The sequence below is a fragment of the Natrix helvetica genome (assembly GCF_964273705.1).
Source record: "Natrix helvetica genome assembly, chromosome: 1".
Taxonomy (NCBI): domain Eukaryota; kingdom Metazoa; phylum Chordata; class Lepidosauria; order Squamata; family Natricidae; genus Natrix; species Natrix helvetica.
In genome coordinates this window covers 56,574,068-56,598,872 of record NC_138548.1, presented here as the reverse complement: position 1 = coordinate 56,598,872, position 24,805 = coordinate 56,574,068, and the positions used below count along the sequence as shown (strand labels likewise).

The window sequence follows — 24,805 nt, the reverse complement described above, 5'->3', positions numbered from 1 at the left end:
ATAATAATAATAATAATATATTTATTTCTTAGCCGCACCCTCTCCCGAAGGACTCGGGGCGGCGTACAATGAAACATACGAAATAAATATGTGAACAAAACAAACATATAACAAAGACATACACTGAAACATACACAAGGAGGAGGTCGGCTGATAAAAAACAATTAAAATACAGTATTTAAAACCCCCTCGAAATTAAATATAATTAAAATACCCAGTTAAAAACCCATCAGGAGCGATATGGTTAGATCAAAGTTGAGCCAGGCCAGCTGCTTGGAATAGGTGGGTCTTAAGCTTAATACGGAAGGAGCGGAGGTCAGAGGTATTCCTAATATCCGGAGGGAGGTCATTCCACAGGGCTGGGCCCGCCACAGAGAAGGCTCTACTCCTAGGCGCCGCCCCACGACATTGTCTAGCGGACGGCACCTGGAGGAGCCCCTCTCTGTGCGAGCGAATTGGTCGCAGGGATGTATGGGGCAGAATACGATCCCGCAAGTAACTAGGTCCTAAGCCATGGAGCGCTTTAAAGATAGTTATGAAAACCTTGAAACGCACCCGATAGACCACAGGAAGCCAGTGCAGCTCGCGCAGGAACGGTGTCACATGGGAGTACCTAGTACTCCCCATAATTACCCGCGCGGCTGCGTTCTGGACCAACTGTAGCCTCCGGGTGCATTTCAAGGGAAGCCCCATGTAGAGAGCGTTACAGTAGTCCAAGCGAGACGTCACCAGCGCATGAGTGACTGTGCGTAAGGCATCCCGGTCCAGTAGGGGGCGCAATTGGCGCACCAGGCGAACCTGGTGGAACGCCCCCCTTGCCACGGCTGTCACATGGTCATCCATGGACAGCCGGGCATCCAGGAGGACGCCCAAATTGCGCGCCCGCTCCACGGGGGCAAGATGAATGCCCCCAATGGCCAATGATGGAATTAATTGGCTGAACCGGGGGGCTGGTACCCACAGCCACTCCGTCTTGGAAGGGTTGAGCTTGAGTCGGTTGTCATCCATCCATTACTTCCCCTTTCATCAGAAGTATAAACTATTTTAGTAACATCACTTTCTCTTAAATTACAATAAAGGATCTCTTCTTCCCCTATCCCATGTCTTGACAAATACTTGAAGTCTCATTGTTTCAATCCTAATCAGCAAAAGCCCGTCAAGGGTTACCAGAGATAACAATGTATTTTAACATTGATCAAATAAACCAACTTGATATGCCTTCTTTTTCTTTTAACAATCTTGATCTTTAGTTCCTTCAAATAATGTATTTCATTTTTTATCCCTTCTGACATTCTTCATAGCTTTTAACAAGTCTCTTGTAAATCTGATATAAGAAGATTATCCAATTATCTTAGCTTCTTGTTTTATATTTCTTTTAATTATCCAAGTTTAATTACCCAAGTGTCCAAGTTATCATCCATTTTCTTTTATATGTCCAGTGTAGATCTTTTTCCATATCATTCTTTACCCTATCATTTTAAAATCCACTTTCAGATCAATCTTAAACTTGCTAGTTAAAGTTATTCCTCTTCCATAATATTTGTAACACTCTATCCATAGAAGCAACACTCTTAAAATTAACTTCTGAATCTATTGTTCAAAAATATCCTTCAATATATCCATTGCTAAAACGATTCTTCATTCTGTATTACTAAGTCAAATTTAACCTCATTCTCCTTTAATTGTAATCTCTAGTTCAGTGATGGCGAACCTATGGCACGCGTGCCACAGGTGGCACGCGGAGCCATTTGTCAGGGCACGCGAGGTGAGTTCACCGTTTTTAAAAGCCATTTTTTCGCCCTCCGGACGGTCCCTGAAGCCTTCGGAACGCTTAAAACAACCCTCTGAGCAAACCAGAAGTGACTTCCGGTTTGCTCGGAGGGTCGTTTTAAATGCTCTGAAGGCGTCAGGGAAGCCTCCGGATGGTCCCTGAAGCCTTCAGAACGCTTAAAACGATCCTCTGAGCAAACCAGAAGTCACTTCCAGTTTGCTCGGAGGGTCGTTTTAAATGCTCCGAAGGCATCAGGGAAGCCTCCGGACCGTCCCTGAAGCCTTCAGAATGCTTAAAACGACCCTCCGAGCAAACCGGAAGTCACTCCCGGTTTGCTCGGAGGGTCATTTTAAGCGTTCCGAAGGCTTCAAGGAAGCCTCCGGACGGTCCCTGAAGCCTCAGGAGGGCCTCCGGGGGTGTGGGGGGGGCTCTTTTCGCCCTCCCCAGGCTTCTATAAAGCCTCTGGAGCCTGGGGAGGGTGAAAAAGCATGTACAAATGGGGGGGGTGGCGCCTGTTGTGTGCACATGCGCACTGGGGGGTCGCACATTGCATTATGGGTACGGCATGCCCGCACACGACCCCCCTGCGCTCCCCCCACTTGTGGCACGCGAGCCAAAAAAGGTTCGCCATCGCTGCTCTAGTTCCTTGCTGTTCCTTCTAATGTCCAACATTGGCGTCCTATCAATTTGTTTAAAAAATTCAAAACAAAAACATTTTCCCATTAATTTAAAATTAATTCCAAAATCTTATTTCAAATTTATCTGGATCCTTAGTCCATTTGTAATTTTCCAAAATCAAAGTTCTCACTACTTTTTGCTGTTTGTTCAAAAAAAAGTTAAGCCTTTCCTTTAAATTATTATTTAAAATTTCTTTCGCTAAGGATTGACAGAAACTCCACCCAGTGCTATAAAACATGTTAATCTAAGGTTTCTAATATCTGAAAACAGTTAATGAGCAGTAAACCCAATGATCTTATAGGTGCCAACCATGTTTTCAGCAAATGGATATACCATACATCTCCCAGAGCTCTTAAACCCATTGGAGATTTCTGTTTTGCAGTCTTCTTGCAAGGAGCAATTGCCTGGAGCGCTTTTGGGTGATTTTCAGTTCTCTTCTTACCCAGAGAGGAAATATCAAAAGCCAGTCTGCTCACTAAATGTTTTTTCTGCTGCAGTTCTGTTGCTAAAAGTGGGGGCATTTTCAGTTCACTATTTCTCAGAAGACAGAAAGAAATGTTTTTTTAAAAGAAGGACCTCACAGCTTAGCTGGAACTATTTCTGTTTGAAATTTTAGTAGTTCAATTGTAGTTAATAATAATAATACATAAAATATTATAATCTAAGGATCTTCAAACTTTTTGTGCCAGAGAATACAGATTTGGGGGATGTATTATTATATTCCCCATCTGTTTTTCACAAGGGGATCAGATGAAGATGATATCCTTCTTACCATGTAGTCCCTGAATCACTTCAGCCTTTTTCTTAGAAACTGAGCTAACTCCAGCCAAACACTAGCCTCAGCCATCGACTCTTACTTTTTACAAATGCCTTCAGAAGTTCTATGCAGCCTCCAGCATTCTTGGGAAAAAATGATTCATTAGCTTTATGACATTGTTTTCCATTTGTTTATTTATAATTAAAATAATATAAAATAAGTCATGGAACTAGTCAGGTACTAAATGAAGTATTATTGGGAGCTTGGTTGTTTTCTAATAGATATTTCATTACCCAAAGTGATTGGAAAATACTACATAACATCATCCATGCTAGTGATCTGTGCTAGTCACAGATGATGTTACCTAATTTCTGTGATGAAATGTCTGCAAGAAAATAACCAAGCTCATAGATACACGTACAATGTGTAATTTTATAATATGTGTTTTTATTTATTGTACGCCGCCCCGAGTCCCTTTGTGGAGAGGGAGCGGCTAACAAATTTAATAAATAAATAAAAATAAATAAAAAATTTTCAGGAGGCAACTGGCCTTTCTTGTTTTTTCTTTGAAGACATTTTGCTTCTCATCCAAGAAGCTTCCTCAGCTCTGACTGGATGGTGCGGAATGGAAGGATCCAAGCACAGCTGAAGAAGCTTCTTGGTTGTTGCCGGTTCCAGTGACCCAGGCCACCAAACCACTACCGGTTTGGCCGAACTGGGCCAAACCGGTAGGAACCCACCACTGGTTCCTATCCTAACAACAATATCCTGTTTGAAATTTCTGTATTCTTATGCAGATGAGTAAGAAGTTTCCTTCAGGTTTGGAACTCCCTATCAAGCACAAAGCTATATTCCAGATCAAGAATTCAGACAATCTAAATAGATAGCCAATCTAAACAACTGAATTGTTGACATCTCTTAAGACTCTCCAGTCAGTGAAACTACAAGGCAGAAAAGAATTGCCTAAAAAGAAATGTTTGGCAACCTCTCACAAGATATTTATCTGGTTATCATTACTACAATAAAAAAAAAACATTCCAAGAGTCATGCTGCATTTATTTTTACAAGTTTCCTCGTCTATCACACTCGCATTGCAAAGGAACAGCTCTGAATTATTTGCTCCAAGTCACATAGGAAGCATGCTGTTTTTCTTCTTAACAGCTCAACATATTGGATTGTGCTTTCTTTATCTCTGGTAAATCATTCAGCCATTCAGAAGGATCACAACTGGAATTTATCTCTCATACATCCAGAGAAGACAAGTTCTTTTTCAGAAGAGGAAGTAGGGTGAGCCAATAAAAATATTTTCAGAATCTGCATTTGGGCCTTGATTATAAAGCAATTTTATTTAGAATCATTTATTTGGAATGTTGTTGCACTGCATTGACTGAAAAAGCAGTTTTACTACCCAAAAGAAAATATTTCAATCCAGGAGGACCAAGAATATGTTGCCATTAAGTTACTATGATATAAGAAGCAATATACTTCATTGGTTAAATTAATGGTCTATTTAGTTCTCTTTCCTTTCATGGATGTTGCCGAATATAACAGTTCACAAATGTAGAGCCTCGGGAAAATTCTATCTTGTTTTCATATGAATCAGTAACAGCTGTAGATACAGGAATAATGAAGACATAATGATGCTTGCTTGTCCTTTCCTGACCAATAGTTACTATTTCCCATTCACCTATTTCAGTTTGAGTTCACTCGCACTACACACACACAAAGTACCTCACAGCAAATTATTGCCAGAGTTGCATGCAAAAGGTATGCCATTATACTTTATATAAACTTCTTATATTTCTATTTCCCATCATTAACTTAAATATCACAATTGTCTTCTAGGTTTATTCAAACCTCAGGAAATTTATATAAGATGGACATCATACCTGTCTTTATCTGTTCTTTTTGTTACCTGTGCTTTTTGGATAGCCAGATTCTCAAAAAAAAAGTTTTCCATAAATGGGTCACAGAAGCTAATTTAAAATCTAGCAGTGATCTTGAACACTTTCTTGCAATTGTTAAGGTTAGTGTTTTTATTAGATGTGTGCACTTGTATGTCAGGGTAAAACAAGGCCTATTTCTGCATTCAGTTCCACTAGCATTTTAAAGCTCACCAGAACTTACTTTTCTTTTAGGACTGATTGTGAACCTGAACTATTTTACAATGAGATGGACAGGCAGGAATATATTAGTTGCCTGAACCTGCTTAAATCAACTGTTGGGTTGTCTACAATGTGGCTGACCAGAGAATTTACCTACTTTGTGAACTTTCCCCCCCCCCCAACAACCGACCTTCCTCTGGTTGTTCCTGTGATTACCTTTGTTTGCAACCTTTTGACAATCCAAGTCAATAGGAAAGCCAGATCCACTTAACAACCATGTTACTCACTTAACCACTGTAGCGATTCACTTAACAACTGGCAAGAAAGGTTGTAAAATGGGGCAAAACTCACTTCACAAATGTCTTGCTTAGCAATGGGAATGTTGGTTTCAACTGTGGTCGCAAACCGAGGACTACATGTATGAACAAAATCCAGTACACTGATAAGCAGTTACTACAATTTCCACTGCAAGGCATGCAGGAGAGCTAGAAAAACATATCAAGCACAACATTATATTTTCTTGAGAAAAATGATTTTGTGGGGATATTCCAGAAGTAATTTTCCTAGGACAACAAAGGCCTACATGTACACTAAATTGATAGTAACTTGAGCAGGAACCACATTCTCTGCTCTCCCTTTTTCCTTGCCTGGGGCTCTGATGTTTGAAATGCTGACTTCTACAATATTACTTGACAAGGAGTTTTAGCCCTTATTTATCAAGGTTAATGTGTTGTTTTAGACATCTTTTATAGGAAGGAGTGTTCTCCAGGTATTAACCCTGGTGAAAAACAAGACGTAAACAAGGATTGGCAAAGCGTAGCTCAAACTTTTCTTCCCTTTCATTTCTCAATTCTCAACTGAGAGATAATATCCAGAAAATATCCAGGAGGAAGTATTCGCATTTGTCTTAATGGCTTAAGTTCTCCAAACTCCAAATACTTAAAACATAAACCAGCTGCTGTTTTCTTGTATTTCCATTTTACTCTCAATTCTGCAGAAATCAGAGTGAAATATTAGCTCTGTGTAGACAGGGAATGGACTGAGATAAACAGGTATATATATATGTGTGTGTATATATATATAAACATCTCCTTCAGAATGTCCTGACATATTTTCACTGGGATGTTGTCTTTACTCCTCCCTTTTTGCTCTGGCACTTCAAGTGAGCAAGCTGTTACCAGACCCCTGAATTCATCAGTCAAAATTGTAATTGCAGAGGAATGTTGAAGAGGATTTAGCATTTAAAAAGAGGCATTGTGGCACTGCCCTTGGCTGAGAAAGCAACAACTATCATCAAATGGCACACCTGGAAAGAAAGCACAGAAGAGGTTCAGCATCAAATAAATAAACACCCAAAAATGTTAACAAGGAAAATGGACAACTAGAACTACATTTCCTACTCTATGTGCAAACTCTGGTATCTGCTCTGCTGTAATAAATGTATTAGAACAGAAGGTGGATTTTTCTAATGTCTACATTAAAATGTTTAAATGAAAACCCAGACAGAGAAAATAAAATTACATTAATTTCTCCTATTGGTTGAATTCTTTTTTAAGCTGCAAACATTAGTTTATTATTCCAAAGTAAACTTGTAAGGAATATATTTAGGTTCAATCTTAAAATATTGTAGCACAATGTTTTTATGTTAACAATCTCAAAACAGAATTATTTTCCCCTTCAAAAGAATAAGGCAAAACTATTAGCCATAGAATATGGCAATTACTGGTAGTCCTTGACATACAACCACTATCTTGGTCATTGAAAAAAGTGATTGTTAAGTAAATAGCCCACATGACTGCTTCACTCAATGATCACAATCCTGGCTCTTCCAGTTGTGATCATTAACAATCATGTGAATTGTTACGCAGCCAGAATGAAAGAACTGCCTGCTGAAGGAAGGGAACTCCTGGGATGTAGAAATGGAGTCCGGATTTCCCCTCCCACCTATGCATGGAAAGGAACTCCTGCACTGGGCAGGAGAAGCAAATCTCAGATCCCAAATATTCAAGCTTCATTTCTCCTGTTGGCCACACGAGTTCACCTCTCCATGGAAGAACATTTCTTTGCTGAGCTGGAGAAACAAAAATGGGATCTTTGGAATCTGAGCTATGTTTCTCCAGCCAAGCACAGATCTGAGCTCCGTTCCTGCACTCTGCCACAGGAAGATCCTGAAGAATCAAGTTTCATTTCTCCAGCCCAGCATTGGAATCCCTGCCTCCCCTCTGTGTGTGGACATTCATTGGTTCTGCACCTTCCTTAAAAGTAATTGTCTTTAAATTAAGCTATTCCCTTTTTTATTTGGCTGCTGGTGTTATACAGCATTTGGTTAGCATTGTTTTTTATGCTCACTCATTCATTGGCTGCTATGGCGGTAAACTAATAGCCACTCAATCAGATTGTTTGACAGAAGCATTATCAAAGTAGCCATGAAAAAAAGAGCACAGAGAAGAGCAAGAAAAGCCATGGCTGTCTAGTCACACTCTTACCATCAGCCAAAAAATAAAAAAATAAAAACAAGAATCTGAGAATGGGGAAATGGGTGCAGCTGAATCCACGCTGATGCAATGCTTATTTATAAAGTAAGATGAGATTTCCAGACCAACAAGATCTTCTCCCCCCACTGGCTTTGCATGGTCCAGAAGCCAAATCAGGTACTGACTCACACACCATAGTATTCTTTTTCCTCCCCCTGCTGTTGATACTCACATAGAGATCAATGTTTGGGTCGCTTTGCCCGCTTCTTCTTGCTGCGTCCCTTGAGTCTCCTCCTCCTTTTGGAGGAAAGGTGGGGAAAAGAGTGGATGGGAGATAAGACATTGCAGAGAGTCCCAGCCTCCAGAACCTTTAGTAATGCCACTTACCTCCCTGACTTCAGAGCATCTTGTCGGGGCCTGGGGGAACAGAATGAGTCACTTTTAGCATATGGTGGTGTCTGCCACATATATACAGAGCACCTTGAAGATATGATGCTGCAGACCCAGTTGAGGGAAAGGGCAGATTTCCTAAAAGAGTGTCCCACATCCCATACTCCTTAAATATAGTCCATGCTACACTGCCTTTACTATCATGCTGTGTGCCAGATGATTCAGAAATCTCCAGCAACTTTGATAATGGCAACAGTGGACAGAAAGGCTGAAATCTAGAGCAAAAATGGGGAAGCTTTTGTCATTTTCTAAGAAGACCAGAATGTATCACTCAAGAAAGCAGGGTCTGGATTTTCTGATTTTTTACTGGGGTTCTTCTTTATCAACTTCTGTTCAATCTCCTTAAGCCTCCTCTTGCAACGAGAAAGAGAAAATCCTGTTTATTTTCAACAAGAGTAATTAGAGAAGGCTCTAAGGGATCCCCCACCCTCCCAAAGCCTCAAGTATAACAAGGCTTTGTTTGTTCAGCCCGCTTCAGAGTAATAAATGAAGTGTGAGATGACATGTCTGGAGCCGGATATGTCAGATTTACAATGGGTCTTCCAGGAATCCCAACAAATGCCTAATAATGCCAGTCTGAAAAGAATTGGCTTATATAGGAAGATTATATCTTCATAAGAAATTCAAAGGTGTGGGGGAGGGAAGGATTTTAGGGGGGGGGGACCTCCAAACAATGAAAGTTTCAAAAAGAGACTTTTTGTTAAAGAGACAAAGAAGGCACATAACATGATCATCAGAGGATAAGAAGAATTAATAGTGCATATCAGCACCCATATATTGCTAGGAATTCTTCCATTCTGGGTAGTTCTAGAGCCGTGCTTCTCAACTTCGATAACTTTAAGATGTGTGAACTTCAATACCCCATAGTTGGCTAAGGAATTCTGGGAGCTGAAGTCTACACATCTTAAAGTTGCAAGTTGAAAAACGCTGTTCTAGACGTTTGATCAACTTGATGCAGAATTATCTTTCAATGCCAGAACATATGCAGGATACAAACTGTTCCTTCCTTCCCTCCTTTAGCAAAGATGAGATATTTGTAAAGATCCCAAATGTCATGGAGAACAGCTGAACTGGAACAGCTGCTACCTCTGCCATATTTCATCACATGGCGTCCAGCTTATTAAGCAACAAGGCATGCATGATAATTGCAGGACTGTCTACATGTTGATCTTCTACTAGAACACAGAAAATATACAGAAAGTAGCACTTGGTACTGAATTCAGTTCCTGAGAACTATGCCTTAATTCTTTTTTAAGTTTGTTTTTAAAAAAAAAATACATTCCTAAACTGTTTAGCAGAATTATGAAAACTTTTTTATCCAATTCCGATTAATTTTATTTGCATGCCAAATTCTAATGACTTTAAGGAATGGCAGAGTAAGAGATTTAATGATCCTGTCAGGCTTAGTTCCAATGAAACCAACAAAATCTTCTTTCTCAAAAAAATCATATAAAGACCCAACTGAGAATTGCATATTTGGGCTCATGAAGCAAAGAAAGAAGTTGACACTTTGATCTCTCGGAAACCTTAATTTAATCTTACAACTGCTCTTTTGGATATGGGAAAAAGAAATTTAGGTTTTGAAGAACCCAGTGAAAATATATTCCTTTTAATACAGAGGATGAACTATTACTATGGTATGGATTCGTAAATCTTATTAACATGATGTCAGCCAAAACACTATGCCAATTAGAATAACTATGGGCAGAATTTATTTCAGAACACTGATGTATATCTGGGTGATCTGTTATAAACCTGAAGGCATGTTTTCTGATTCTAAATTAGTTAACATTAACAATACAAACATTTCTTTTCTCTCTCTTACACCATGATTATGGGGAAAGCATCTCTAATGGAAATCCTGATGTTTGTATGAACAGAGAGATAAGCTTGATACTGGTGCTAATCACAAAACCATATATGTGTTTTTAAACCTATAGCAGTTATCTGCACAGCTTCAGTTGCTGGAGCTGTGTTCCAATAAAGAACTTGACCCTGTGAATCTAAAGTCTGCCATTCTCTAATTCAATTCATGTGCATTCATGTGCATAATGTCATGTAACATTAACAGGAAGTCTGAAGTACCAGTTTCCAAAATATAATAGCAAAGACTTCAACGAAGAGGCAGATTCTCAAGAAGGGTTTATTAAAAACCACTTTTTCCTTGTTCCCTAATTTGGACACTGTGAAGGACCGGATGCACTTACCAAAAGCCACAGCAAAGTTGCTCACCTGCATTCACATTTCCTGTGTTCAGTAAATGACAACTCCACGAAGGGTAACTGATTCTCTGGGTTGATCTTCTTGAGCTGAAATGGTAAAATCTAAGTAATTTGTTGAGCATCTTCATCTCTTTTTACTTCTCCCACTTGGCCAAAAGAGCAGTTTTTTAAAGTATGACTCTGTTCCCCAGAGCCATAGCTTAACAAAGAACAATGTGTTTTACTTTCACATGAAAGGGAAGGTTTGTTGGCCACCTGCATCTATTGGCCAGACAAGACAACATGTTAAAAACAATTTATGCATGTAAATAGTGGTATGCTGAGAAATACTTAATAACCGGCTTCCTTAGCTCCCACTGCTACCATTCCACCACGGAACAGCTGATTGGCACACAAGGCGTCAAGTCTCAGCTCTGCTGTTATCCCATAAAATTCCAGAACAATCAGCTCTCACAAGCCAGTGAGATCTGGCTCCAGTACACCACTGCAAGTATTCCATTTGCATATGGGGCCATGCGATGTATCTGAGTTTTATTTTTAAAAATAACCCATGGGGAACAATAATAAGCAGAATTTGATCAATGTTGGGAGAGTGGTTTTTAACTTTTTTTCATGCTATTTTCCAATGGGGCAAATAGTTATTTAGCTAAACATCTGATAACTCCTTCTAGGCGAGTAGCAGACTCGGGAAAAGCAATCCTTACCATAAGGCAGATAGGATTCACCACATCTCAACACCTTCTACAGACAGTTCTCGCTCACCCACTGCCTTGCTTAGTAACTGTTCAAAGTTGTAGCGATTGGGGAAAAAATCACTACCAATCCTTGCATTTATGGCTGTTGCATAATCCTGTGGTCATGTGACTGCTATCCAAGTGCTTTGTGACTTGTGTGCATTTACGATGTCGCAGCACCCCACATTCACATGATTGTCATTTGCCAGCTTCACAACTGGCTTCTAACAAGCAGAATTAATGCAAAACACAGAAGTGAAATTATAAGTCATGGCCATGTGATCTCTCCCTTAAGGACTGCTGCTCTTAATGAGAGAATGGCTGATCCCAATTGTAGTTGGTAAGCAAGGATTACCTATGTTGTCCCAATTTTACATAAACAGACAGACCTATCCTTAAAGCAAAAAGAATACTAAACAAATTCATACATAAATGTAAATGTGTCATCCAGTATGGTTCTAAGGCAATTCCTTAATCTGACTCCATGGCAGAACTGGCTTTCTGTCTCTTAAGACAACGTTTCTCAACCTCAGCAGTCTTAAGACGTGTGGACTTCATCTCCCAGAATTCCTCAGGCAGCATACTAGCTGAGGAATTCTGGGGACTGAAGTATACCATCTAATTGTCCTACACAATGTAGAGTTTTGAAAAGATGGGAAAATAATATACAGCTTTTAACCAAAATATTAAGAACAGTTCCAGTTCTTTGGGAATCTCAGCAGTGAACATTAGCTTCTTGGGAGCAAACTCTGAATTGCATTTCCATGAAACAAATAAGGGTTGACAGCTAACGGCAGAGAAAGTGAGGAAGTGACCCTGTGCCCCAGGATAAATGGAACTATAGTGTTCTCACCTACCTCCATAGTGATATTGGCCGTTTCCACTGGGACACATTGCAGTGCTTCATCTCTACAACATCCACAGCAGCGACGCAAAGAAACACAGGAAGGTTTGAACACGTGCTCCACTTCATGTGGGTATTCTGATACAACACTGACCAGTTTCTCCAAGGGCTGGCAGGAGCTGCGATTCCAAACATCAAAAAATGATACCACTAAAAAAGAAAAGAAGTATAAAAGTAAAGCATTTAGTTGCCAGTTTTTTATATATCCATGGCAGAAAGTGCACGTAGGAAGCCATTGCATCTCTCTCTCTTGTATGCTTGTCAAACTGCGTTAGAATATTGTGTTCTGAGTTCTGAGCACATTTTAGGAAAGATTTTGACAAGATGGAGTGTCTCCAGAGGACAGCGATCCAAAAGATAGGGAATCTAGAAGGAAAAATCTTTGGAGAACATTGGGAGGCAGTGCGTAGGTGTAGGCTGGAGAAAAGACTGTGAGGAGACTTGATAACTGCTTCAAATGTGTAAAGAACTATTATGTAGAAGTTGGGACAGATGTTTTCAGAGTTGTTCCAAAGCAGAGGACAAAAATAATGAGCTTAAATTACATGGGTGTAGGTTTTAGTCAAACATCTGGAAAAACATTCAATTGGCAAGAGCTGTGCAACAAGACTTCCTTTGGAGATGGTAGGGTCTTCATTGCTGAAAAGCTTTAAACAGAGGCTGGACCTGCTGCCAATCTCATAGATTCCTGCACTTTGCAGGGAATTAAACAAGATGTTCTCCAACATCCTTTCTATCAACGAGGTGGTGCACTGGTTCGAGTGCAGTACTGCAGGCTACTTCAGCTGACTGCTAGCTGCAGTTCGTCAGTTCAAATCTCACCAGCTCAAGGTTGACTCAGCCTTCCATCCTTCCGAGATGGTTAAAATGAAGACCCAGATTGTTGGGGGCAATATGCCGACTCTGTAAACTGCTTAGAGAGGGCTGTAGAAGCACTGTGAAATGGAATACATTGCTATTGCTATCACTTAAATCTTATGACTAGGAAGTTGCCTTGCCTGTTTTAGCACTATCTCCCTTGAGCAGAGGTGATATTCAGCAGGTTCTGACCAGTTCTGAAGAACTGGTAGTGTAAATTTTGAGTAGTTCGGAGAACTGGCAAATACCACCTCTGATTGGCCCCCATCTATTCTCTGCCTCCCGAGTCCCAGCTGATCGGGAGGAAATGGGGAGTTTGCAGTAACCTTCCCCTGCCACGCCCACCAAGCCTCAGCCACAGAACCAGTAGTAAAAAAAAAATTGAATCCCACCACTGTTCTTGAGGCTAGCAACATGTCACTCATGAGTACTAGGATTCCAATGTCCCTTAAAAATGATGCCTACAACCCCACAGATTAAATTGCAATCATTTTGAGAGTTCAATCAAAATTCCTCCAAAATTAGGGGAAATGTTGAAAGATTTCAGAGCTTTTATGAGATCTCTTTATCCAACATACTTTTTTTGAAGGGCAAGAATCATTCATTACTCATTGTACAAGGATGTCTGCCAAGTTAAAAAAAAATACTGGATTTGCATCTACTGAATAGCTATGGTTCTTCAAGATGTCGATTAAAGGTCTTTTCCATTAATACTTTGAACCTTATTTATTTTTATTTATTTATTATTCATGCTTCTAGACCGCCCCCTCTCCCAAAAAGGGACTCGGGGCGGTGTACAGTCCATGCCAAATATATCAAAATACAATAAAAATTGAATATGTACAGTTGGAATGGAGGAGGTTAAAAATGGAATTAAAAGAACTGTACAAAGCAATATATATAAATATAGGATTTTGAACCCCTAAAACACACACAATAAGTTAAAAACAATACCCCTAAAATAACCAGTTAATACATTTGCCAGGAGGCAAACCTTAATTGTTTAACTGGAAATTGTGGACTAATACAAAATCAGTTAAATTAAAAGTAACAGTAAACTGATTCTTTGCAGCTAGCAAGATTAAAAAAATACACAAACAGTATTTTCTGGGAATGTGAAAATTATTGGAAGTGTGGAAAATGGAAGAAAATCTTACACTATGTTTATATTGCTTTTCCCCAAAGAAAATATTAGTTGAACCATAGTGTTTTCCCTTCTTTATTATCAATTTCTACAGTTTTCAACTATTTGAGACCTTATAATCTAAGTAAACAAAGTAGTAATTGAAAAAGGAAAAGGAAAAACTTGGAGGGGAATGTGACATGAGAAATTACAATCAAGAGTGAAGAGATTCTCAAAAAGGGTGGAGGGTTTTTAAAAGAAATCCAAAGGGTAGCATCAGAGCACATAAACAGCCTCCAAGACTCTTCGCATTATAGATTAGACAGACAGACATATATAGTCCAAATCCACACTATAACAGAAGGTCATGCTTCACAAGTTTCATACTCACCTGCTCCATCAGTTGTGCTGTTCTGAAGAATCACGTCTTTCTTCTGGAAATAGAAGGGGAAATGGGGAAAAGGTCATTTTCCCAATACATTCCAGACACAGAAAGGTAGAAAGGCTGACATAACATGCCCCACGGTCCTTCTCCAAGACCAGGGGTCCCCAAACGTGGCAACTTTAAGACTTGTGGACTTCAACTCCCAGAATTCTCTAGCTGGCTGGAGAATTCTGGGAGTTGAAGTCCAAAAGTCTTAAAGTTGCCAAGTTTGAAGACCTCTGTCCAAGACGTTTGCGAACTGTAACAACCAGACTTTTAATTAGAAATGGCTTACAGCTGAGAATCCCAGGAGCAGCAAACTCCATGTCTACAAAACTGAATTCAGAAATATGTGACAATCTTGTTATTTCACTAACCAATGATAAACACAAGGGAAGTGTCCACTAACTTCATCTCAGGGCTTGCTAGAGTTCAAACATCCATCCATCCATTAACAACAGGAGAGGTCTACCTATGGTTTGGTAAAAGATCTAAAACTAAAGACAATGCCTTCCAAAGCTCTGGTAAGCTCATTCCATCAGAAAATAAGGGTAGGAAGAATGATCCTAGAAAAGGGAGACCCTAGAAAGAGTGCAGAGAAGAGCAACAAAGATGATTAGGGGACTGGAGACTAAAACATATGAAGAACGGTTGCAGGAACTAGGTATGTCTAGCTTAAGAGAAAGAAGGACTAGGGAAGACATGATAGCAGTGTTCCAATATCTCAGGGGTTGCCACAAAGAAGAGGGAGTCAAACTATTCTCCAAGGCACCTGAGGGTAGAACAGGAAGCAATGGGTGGAAACTAATCAAGGAGAGAAGCAACTTAGAACTGAGGAGAAACTTCCTGACAGTTAGAACAATTAATCAGTGGAACAGCTTGCCTCCAGAAGTTGTGAATGCCCCAACACTTGAAGTCTTTAAGAAGATGTTGGATAGCCATCTGTCTGAAACGGTATAAGGTTTCCTGCCTAGGCAGGGGGTTGGACTAGAAGACCTCCAAGGTCCCTTCCAACTCTACTATTGTATTGTATTGTATTGTATCCTTGTCATACTCTCTTTACTTACTTTTAAGTTTTCCCTCCTGAGAAGGAATTCATCCTAGCAGCAAACATTTCTCTGAATACTGGGAATGGTTCTTGAAAAAAGGATTCATTCGACCCACAGGTTGAGTCCCAACATACCCATGGAAAATTGCTTTTTAACACATTATCAAGATCTTGGAAAAAGGGTCCTAGACATTTCTAGGATAGATGCAAAAAGGTTTCTGAGACTGTACCTCCCAATCTAAAATCAACTCCTTCCACCTTCAGAATGGAAGATTTAGAATAAATAAATATGGATTTATTGGATGTCTTTTGGTGATTAGTTAAAACATGGATGGGGAGATGGTAGGGCAAAAGTTACCAGGCCAGATCACACCGTTTCACTTATTTATTTATTTTTATCTTGGAAAAGTTATATAGCCATCTACTCGCTCACGGCGACTCAAGGCTGCTTACAGAAAATAAAACACAATATAGAAAAAAATAAAATAATAGCCACCCACTGCCCCCCCCCCCAGTGGCAGCACATACTCATATCAGGGATTTAATGGACTCCATCCCGCTCTGGGTTCCTCAGGCCCGCTGGAAAAACCACGTCTTTAGGGCCTTCCGAAAGAGTGTCAAAGTGGGGGCAGTCTAATTTCTGGAGGGATGATGTTCCAGAGGCAGGGAGCCAACACAATGAAGGCCCTTCTTCTGGGTTCCGCTAGGTGTACCTCCTTAGGGTCGGGACCAAAAACATGCCTTGTCTCCCACTTTAGTGGGTTGGTTGGATGTGAGCAGCAAGAGACGTCCCTCAGATAACCTGATCCCAAGCCATGAAGAGCTTTAAAGGTGATAACCAGCATCTTGAATTGCACCTGGAAGCAAATCAGCAACCAATGCAGCTCCCACAGGAATGGTGACACATATGCACACTGAGGTCTGCACAAAACCATGCAGGCCGCTGCATTTTGAACCAACTGGAACTTCCGGATGCTGTTCAAAGGTAGAGCGCGTTCCAATAGCCAAGATGTACCGCAGAATTCTTCTTGTGTTTGTAAGCTGATTGAATATCCTAAGACTATTTACTGTCTCAAATGTGATGAAGGATGCAGTGCCCTTCCCAGCATAGAAATACATTTTAACTACTAGTCAGATTGATTTCTGTGTATGCAGTTGTTCTTCAAGAGAAACAACCAAATGTCTTGAGTTAGCCCTGGCATATACATACATAGAAGAAGAGAAAATTACTACCTAATCAAATATAGAAAAAACTTTTAGATTCAGCATCTGTCATTTCTAATTAATAATGATCTTGCAATGATTCATTTGATGGTGCTATCCTGTCTTCTTGCAGTTCCCGCTCTGATACCCACAAGGTGTCAGTCTAACACACAGTTTCCCATATCTGGTCATTCTAACATTTATATAAGGTGGAGGAAGATTTGAAGAGTCCTTAATGATTAAATGGAATGGGGGGGAAGAAGAGAAAGGGACAAAAAAGAATTCAGTGTTAGAGATGCAGCTTGACAGACCTAAGATTAGGCAGGAAAATAGAAATATGAAAAGAGAATGGTAAAAGAAAAACATACTTTGGATAAGCCTCTACATACAGAAAGATGATTTTGTTCAGTCAGTTAATGAATTTGATTGTTATTACTTTGAAGTAACTCATACTAATTCATAACAATGTTCACTAAGAAATGCTTACATAAGCACAAATTCAGCTGTATATGGTTGACATTTAATAATTTGATGCCCTTCCCTGAATAAAAATGAAAAATGACCAGTCATTTACAGTAAATTAAAAAAGTTGACAGCAACAATCCATCACTACCTGTTTTATATATATGTTATATTGTTTTAGTCAGAGAATAAATCTGTAGATTGTTTGTATGTATCACTTTGGATAGACTACCCATCCAATATTCCTACATTTTAAAGTTTCTGCAGTCAACTAAAGTTTGACCCAATATCTAATCTTCCTACTGGCTAATACCGGATACTACTTTTAGCACTGGCTGAATTTATTCCAAACCTGCCTCAGAAACTAATGGATTTTTTCGCAATCTGATGCTGTCCAGATGTGTTAGGTTACAATCTCCATGTTCTCAATCTCTGGGACCAGGCCGACTGGAATGTTGGAAACTGTAGTCTAGAGGGTGTTGAGCTGAAAAAAGCCAACCTAGTGTCAAGGAGCAGACCAAGGGCAGAAGGCGCCCAGCAACATTTAATCATTTAAATAGTGCAAATGAGTCATTCCATCAATTCTGCAGAAAAACCAGTCACCTCTTCTTTCTCAACTGCATTCAGCTGGTCATTAAGCAAACCAATTTTCTTAATTTGCTTTTTTCCTTCTTTCCTTCCCTTTTCATATTGTATTATGCCTGATGTAGAACCCACTAAAAAGGATCAAACCAGGTTACTATCTGGTAGGAGATCAGCTAGAAATGTCAGGGCTGTAACTGTCCTGGGAAGTAACAATAAAATAAAGGCAGCAATGGCAAATCACTTCTGTATCGTTGTTGCCATGAAAACAGCATGGATGTGTCCATGTAGGTATCAGGAGTCTAGTTCAACTTGAAAAAAAGTGTTATTTTTTAATCATGTCTTCTAGATAGTAAAGCTATCTCGCCACTCACATAACCCTCTTTTATTTTTTAGAGGACTTCTTCCAAATCATTTGTGAAGCATACTATTCCAGAGAAGTATTTACCCTGGGGTGCTTTTAGCCAGACTGTTCTTGACCTCAGTGACCTCACTGCACAGGACTACCCTGGCTCCGATTGTCTGTGTGTGGACATAACAACTTTACCGATGAGTTAAAAAGAGATACTTGGGGAGATAGCAAAGCATCAACTGCAGAATAGAGATAATTGAATTTCTCTTTTGCAAAAGCTTGAAAAACCTAAATAAAAGGAAAAAACCATGTTCTGCACAATAATATGGTCCTTGGATTATTGTATGGGAGTATGGTATGGAAACCTGCATTTCACTTATAAAAAACTGTAGAGGAGATTGGAAAATAAAGAATATCATGTTGTAGGTCAGAATGATAGGGGCAATTAAAGAATGTTAACAAAACACTACTGAATTTAAACTTGACATTTGATTCTCCATCAAGTTGTCCCCATATTTATAATCAAAATCACTGTATTAATGTTTTCTAAATTGAAAGTTGGGCTGGGAATTCCCTCCACCCCTTTCTCCAAGCTTGGTAGAGTCTACATCCTGCTCTACCACATCAAACGTTTTATCCAAGTCCACATTTCTGCTCTTCAGTGCTGAAGTTCTACCTTGCAGCTTCTGGGCACGTGCGGATCTTACCCTTCTTCTACTAACTAAATACTTCTAACCAGCTCCTGCACAACTGGGCTTTCAGATCAGATGACTTAAAGCTACGCCCACGACAATGGGGAGTTTAATTGTGCCTTGACGATCCGTTCTTCATCCGTGAAACACTTGACCGTGTAGCTCCTAGAATTCTGAGACCTGAGCAAAACGCCTCTGAGGTCCGTTCCCCTTTGGTTCTTCTCGTTTTAGTTTAAAAAAAAAAGGACAGTGCCGATCGCCAGGGATTTTTTTCGCTCCATCCTCTCTGAGAAGAGCAGGGGACACAATCACAAGCCCCTACCACCAGATCACGGGAGAGTAGCGGATTTGGGCATCGCACACCCAACAGGCATACTGGGACGCGAAATAGGACGCACGCACATACACACACACATCCAAATCCGGACAGATCTAGCCCGCCAGACACCGGGAACGATTAATTAGTCAGTTCCGAAGTTCACCTCACCTGCGCGCCCACCACATGCAGGGCAAGAGCTACCAGGAAACCTCGGAGAAGTTGCATCGCGCCCGCCAGCTCCTTCCACGACCGACCTCCGCGATCAATCAATAGTCTATATCACTGCCGGCTTTGGGAAGCCTCTGGGACGAAGCCGCGGCGTCGAGCTTCCCGGATCCCCCCGCGTCGCTTCCGCGAAGAGCCTGCCGCGTCTCTGAACCAGGTATGAATCCCGCGCGCCGAGCGAGGAGCCGCTTCCAACAGCCCGCCGCTCGCCTCGCTCCGCCCGAGGCTGCAGCGACTGGGGGAGCGAGAGCGTGGGTCGCTCCTGTCGCCCCAGGCAGGGCCATGTGAAGGCTGCCCGCCTTCCTGCTCCTCCCACGCTCCCCCCTGGCACTCCGCCCACGCTCCCTGCCGCCGCAGCCCCGGGGATTTCTGGAGGGCGTTTCCGGTGGCCCGCCGGGATCGCTTAGCTGACTTAGCCGGCGCGTTGCAAGAGGACTCTCTGTCTGTTGCGGGAAAGCCCGAGTGACTCCGCCGGGAAGGTCCAGGGTTATTGAGTACTAACGCCTGCCTGCTCCGAAACACGCTCCGCCGCAGGGCGCCAAAAGGGTTTTTCTTCTCAGGGTGAACTATAGCCTGAAGAGTTACCAGGGAATTCCTGCTTGCCATTTATTGATTTTCACCTCCCCTACCTTCCTTCCTCATGAGAGGTTCTTTAAGGCAGAAGCTCTTTGATCCCCGAGGTGGAGAAATAGTAGCATCTGTTCACACCCAGCGACACACCCCCAGTGGAAGTGCCAGTTATCTCATTAATCAAAGCACTTTTTTCAGAATGGAATAAAAATGCTTTTCAACCATCTCTCTTTGTCCCTGTTGGAAGAAAATTAAAAGGGGACAAAATAAATAAGTACCATTTCCTGATATTTCAAGATAGCTAAAATCTAATCCCAAGTAGCTATTTATATTCTGTTTTATATTCTGGCTGTCTCTGCTAAACAGATGAGGAGAAGGAGAAGGATGTAATAGATTAGAATAATATTGTAGTGTACAAAGTATCATCCTTTAATTAATACTGAGACTTAACAGGACAATGAAAGCATCAAGCAGAACGAAAGCAATGAACTTCGTTTAAATAAGTGGATGAATTAAAATAGTCTCAAAACAACAAGAACATCAAGTAAGCTGGTCTTACCAGGAAAAGACCCTCTCGTTTAAAGATACATTATTTACCAATCATGATGCTTGGAAACGCGCTTTCTTAGAAGATTTTAATGTGTTGAGGTGAGCTTGTAGCACTCTTCGAAATCTGAAACAGGATGCCTTTGAAAGTGGAAAACAAGGATAGCACTTCTGAATGCAGCATGAAATCAATCCCACCCCTCTTTAGATTTGTCTAGAAAGCTTTCATTAGAAAACTGCAACCATTTTGGCGTATGGGCAAACAGCCTAAAACTTACTTCAACAGTTGCACTGTATAGTTTGCACTTAGGTATTTGCAAAGGAGGATCAGAGTTGTACACATTAGTTTTTTCATGGCTACCTGTAAAGGCCTACCTTATCTATGCGTGACTTGACAGTCCCGGGCACTTTTCTTTAGACAGTCCATCTAAGAGAGTTCAAACATCTTTCACTTCCAACACAGAAGTGACATAACATGCACACCATATAAATATTAGGTGAGTAGCTCATTGTCCACATTTTAAATACATGTAATTGTTGTATTCCATATTTTGTGCTTTACTTTCTATAGTTCTATATTTAGTTGTATATTTTTTTAAAACTTTTTTAATTTTAATGAAATTTACCCTGGATGTTTGAATAGGTCATATGGTTTTACTCAATTGCTGTGAACCGGAGTAAATATGTTGCTTACACAGTGTCTTGGCGGTAGATGATAGACAGACAGATAGATATAAATAGTAATTCATATGTATAATATCAGAATATCTATACTCATGGTTGAACTGTTGAGTTCTATGGTCTCGGAGCACATTGGGGTTTGTTTGTTTGTTTGTTTTTTGCAGATTTCATTACGCAGCTAGGTAACATCATGAGTACAAGTGACTGTGGGATTTGCTGCCTGTTTATAAGTATAATTTATCCTGAATGGAGCAGAATCTTGACTGGCCCAAGAATCAAGTTCATTGCATGCATGTAAAGTGGCTTTTTGTATTTGCCAAACCTAGTAAATATGGACATCCATGGGAATTAAAAATAAATAAATAACAGGCATGACTGTATATAAACAATTTCCTGTTCCTTTTAACAAGCATCAACATGGCAACACACACTGATACAGCATTCAATGGAATATCCACATCTTCACTTGATTTCTTTTACCCAAATGGCGCTGATTGAAAGCATCAAACGTTTCTTCATTTTTCAACCTACAGAATAATATATGAGTGACTGTTTTGCCAGATTTTTTGCTTGAAGCAATTAGGTTTCTTTGGCATGTCGTTGTTTTTTGCACTATTGCTTCTTACAGCCTTGTAAATGTTTGCTGTGAGTTGACATATATTATCGTTTGGATTTTATTTCTTTGAAAGCTGTGCTTGAGGCATTTGCTGTAAAAATAATATTTAAATACAATAAGGAAAAAATAAATTCTAGTTTTCGCTTAGAGGAAATAGTATATAATGTTCCGGGAATTCTTTTTACCAGAACATTTTGAAACCTGGGTACAAAGTGCTGAATAATGGACCAGCGATCTGAGTCAAAATAAACCAATTGTTATTTCTAATTAAATATAAGATTTGGATTTAATGTTTGCCAGCTGTCTTGCAAACTTGCCAGAGTAGAAAGGGTGTAAATCAAATAACTAAATAAAATAAACAAAGAAAATTCTGCTGCCCACCACTGCTTTGAATTTTAACAGTTCCATAAAGGTGAAAGTTTGGTTTTGCCTCTACCAGATGTTTCATGTAGAAGCTGGACAATTATCTATTAGGAATGCTTTAATCCTAATTTGTTCTGCCCTGGTCAGGAATATACAGCTATGTAAAAACATATTTTTTTCGGGTCCCTTTTCTGCGTAACATTCTACATTCCCTTTTCCTTAAAGTTCAGGCCTTTTTTCATTCAGTGGAAGTTCTTCATATGTACCAAACCACAACTCCCATAATTCCCAGTATACTAGCTATACTGGGTCAGTTTTATGGTAATGTGTCAAAGTCTTCTAGAAAGCATTTGTTTGGGGAGGACTTATTTAAATGTACTCATAAAGTACAAAATAACTACCAGTAGTTTGTTTATCAGGAATGGGAAACTCAAATATTAAGCATAGGTCACATATTAAAATGCAAATAATAATTTTGGAAAAATGGTGTTTTTTTTTTGTTAATGGAAGAGGAAGAATTGAACTCCTCCTGCCCATCCATATGGTCTGCAGTCTGACTGATATCTGTCTAATAAACAAGATGCTAATTGGAATAGGATATCTGTAACTCAGGGTTGAACTGCGGAATTTTTGGTGCTTTTAGAGTTTAGTTGTTTGCTTTCGCTACCCAACTAAATAATATCATCAGTATGACAGAGGTGGCTTGCTCCCAGTTCAGCCCGGATTGGGCAAACTGGTAGTGGCAGCGGCAGAAGGCTCCGCCCACCTGCCTGGATGCTTCTGGCATGCGCAGAAGCATCGCACGCACGAGCAAACAAATGGAAACCCACCACTGCATTATCAGTAAGTATGAGGTTTGCTTCTTGTTTAAATACTAAAGCCCTTCCAATATTGGAAGAGATGTGACTTTCTATTTTGTTGATGCATATTGCAATAAGATGCATATTTTTATTTACTTTATTTATTAAATTTATATGCTGTCCATTTCACTGTACCAGAAATGCTGGTCAGCTATATTGATATTACAATCATTTCTACAGTAGTTTGGCTGCAGGAGAGCTAACGAAGAATTCAGTATGAATTGTCAAGGATCACAAGATATCTAAAGTGATTTTATTGACTTAAAATCTAGGAACCATTGGCAAGGGACCAGGACCAAAACTAAGCACATAGTTCACTACACCAGCCTGAGTACCCTCTCAATTTGTGACTTCAACTCACACCCATTACGGAAAATTCTGAAATTTAATTGAAATCAACACACTGAGAAGTGCCCAGATTTGGAAAACCTGCTTTATCACATGTGGTGGAATCACGATTATGCAAAGCACTTTGGTAGTCCCAAAGTTTAAGATAATACCTTGAAACTGGATTGTACTGAAGAATCTGGCATATTATCTGAGGACTGACTGAACAGGACCATAAAAGGAGCTTCAAGTTTTAAACAACTTTCTATTTAATCTCTGTTTCTTCTTTTTTTTACTCTTTGGCATTTGTCTTTCTTTTTTAAAGCACCATTAAGATTAAGAGGTCAATTCCACATAAACCAACAGAAACATTAACTTTGCTGATCTTGGATATATGCCATAAAAATAGATTTTACTTTGTACATTTTTATTGTTTGTGGTCCACAAGCCAGATCAGGATTAAGATTTTATTATGCCCTGGCCAATATAAATAATAGAGGTGAGAATTATCCAGCCTCAAGGGGAAAAAATTAATTAAGAAGGCATTGGTGTTCTCTAAGCTTAGTTGTTTGCTTTCAGATGTTTCATTGCCCAATTAGGTAACATTATCAGTGCAATATTTTAATTATCTTTGGTATTTATGACACCATATAGCTCAGCTGTGGTTTGGATTTTACAAGTCTGCAGCTCTAACATGGAATGTCACGGTGTTCGTCTACATGTGAGTTTGTGTGTGGTCTTCTCCTTCTGTTGCTTCCCTCATTCTTTTCAAAACATTTGTTTAACTGTTCTGAATTGGTACAAGCCATATTTTGAACCCTCCTATACACTTAACTTCATGCATTAGTTCTTAAGGGGGGGAAGTTATTCACCAAGTTACAGGTAGTTCTGGAGGTGAAAGGTGCCATATTGATTCTGCAATTTATTTGTCCCAACTTGTTGTCTGTGTCCAGGCAATTGTCAGATGTCAACATTGACATGAATGTTCCCCCCTCCAAAAAAAAAAAAAAACACCCAACAGGATTTGTGTGCATCCATGTGTGTCTGTGCACATGCTTACCACAATAGCAATTGGTAGTGCTTCATGAACCTTGGCTCATTATCAAAAGGCTGAGGATATTGGATCTGATTGGTATTTGGATGGAAAACCATCAGGAAATTCCATGGCTGTAGTCTAGACTGGGAAATTAAAAAAAAAAGTCAAATTGCTTATTGCTACCAAAAAAGCAATGTGGATGTAGCCAGCAAGAGGACAAGCTCAATTAGAGATAATACCTTTAGAACTGGAAAGCAGAGAAAAAGACAAAGGAACAGCAACCATAGGGAAGATATAAAAGACGGGTGAAGTTGAAGTAGAAGAGGTATTGCAGGCCAGTGAGGACAACTGTGCCCAGATAAGATTAGCAAAATTTTAAAGAAGCCTCCCAACACTGGGTGGAATATCATACATGCATGTCTG

The 24,805-nt window shown here is 39.9% G+C and overlaps 1 protein-coding gene across 1 annotated transcript; it reads right to left on the bottom strand.

Annotated features, from left to right (window-relative positions):
- Positions 1-3,782: 3,782 nt before the first annotated feature.
- Positions 3,783-19,585, bottom strand: PGF (placental growth factor). The gene is made up of 7 exons (XM_081938363.1): positions 19,327-19,585; positions 14,468-14,510; positions 12,049-12,245; positions 10,468-10,544; positions 8,173-8,202; positions 8,018-8,082; positions 3,783-6,617 (listed from the first exon to the last, which is right to left on the bottom strand). The coding sequence occupies exons 1-6, from the start codon at positions 19,381-19,383 to the stop codon at positions 8,025-8,027; spliced, it is 462 nt and encodes a 153-aa protein (XP_081794489.1). The 5' UTR covers positions 19,384-19,585; the 3' UTR covers positions 3,783-6,617; positions 8,018-8,024.
- Between the last annotated feature and the right edge of the window lie 5,220 nt (positions 19,586-24,805).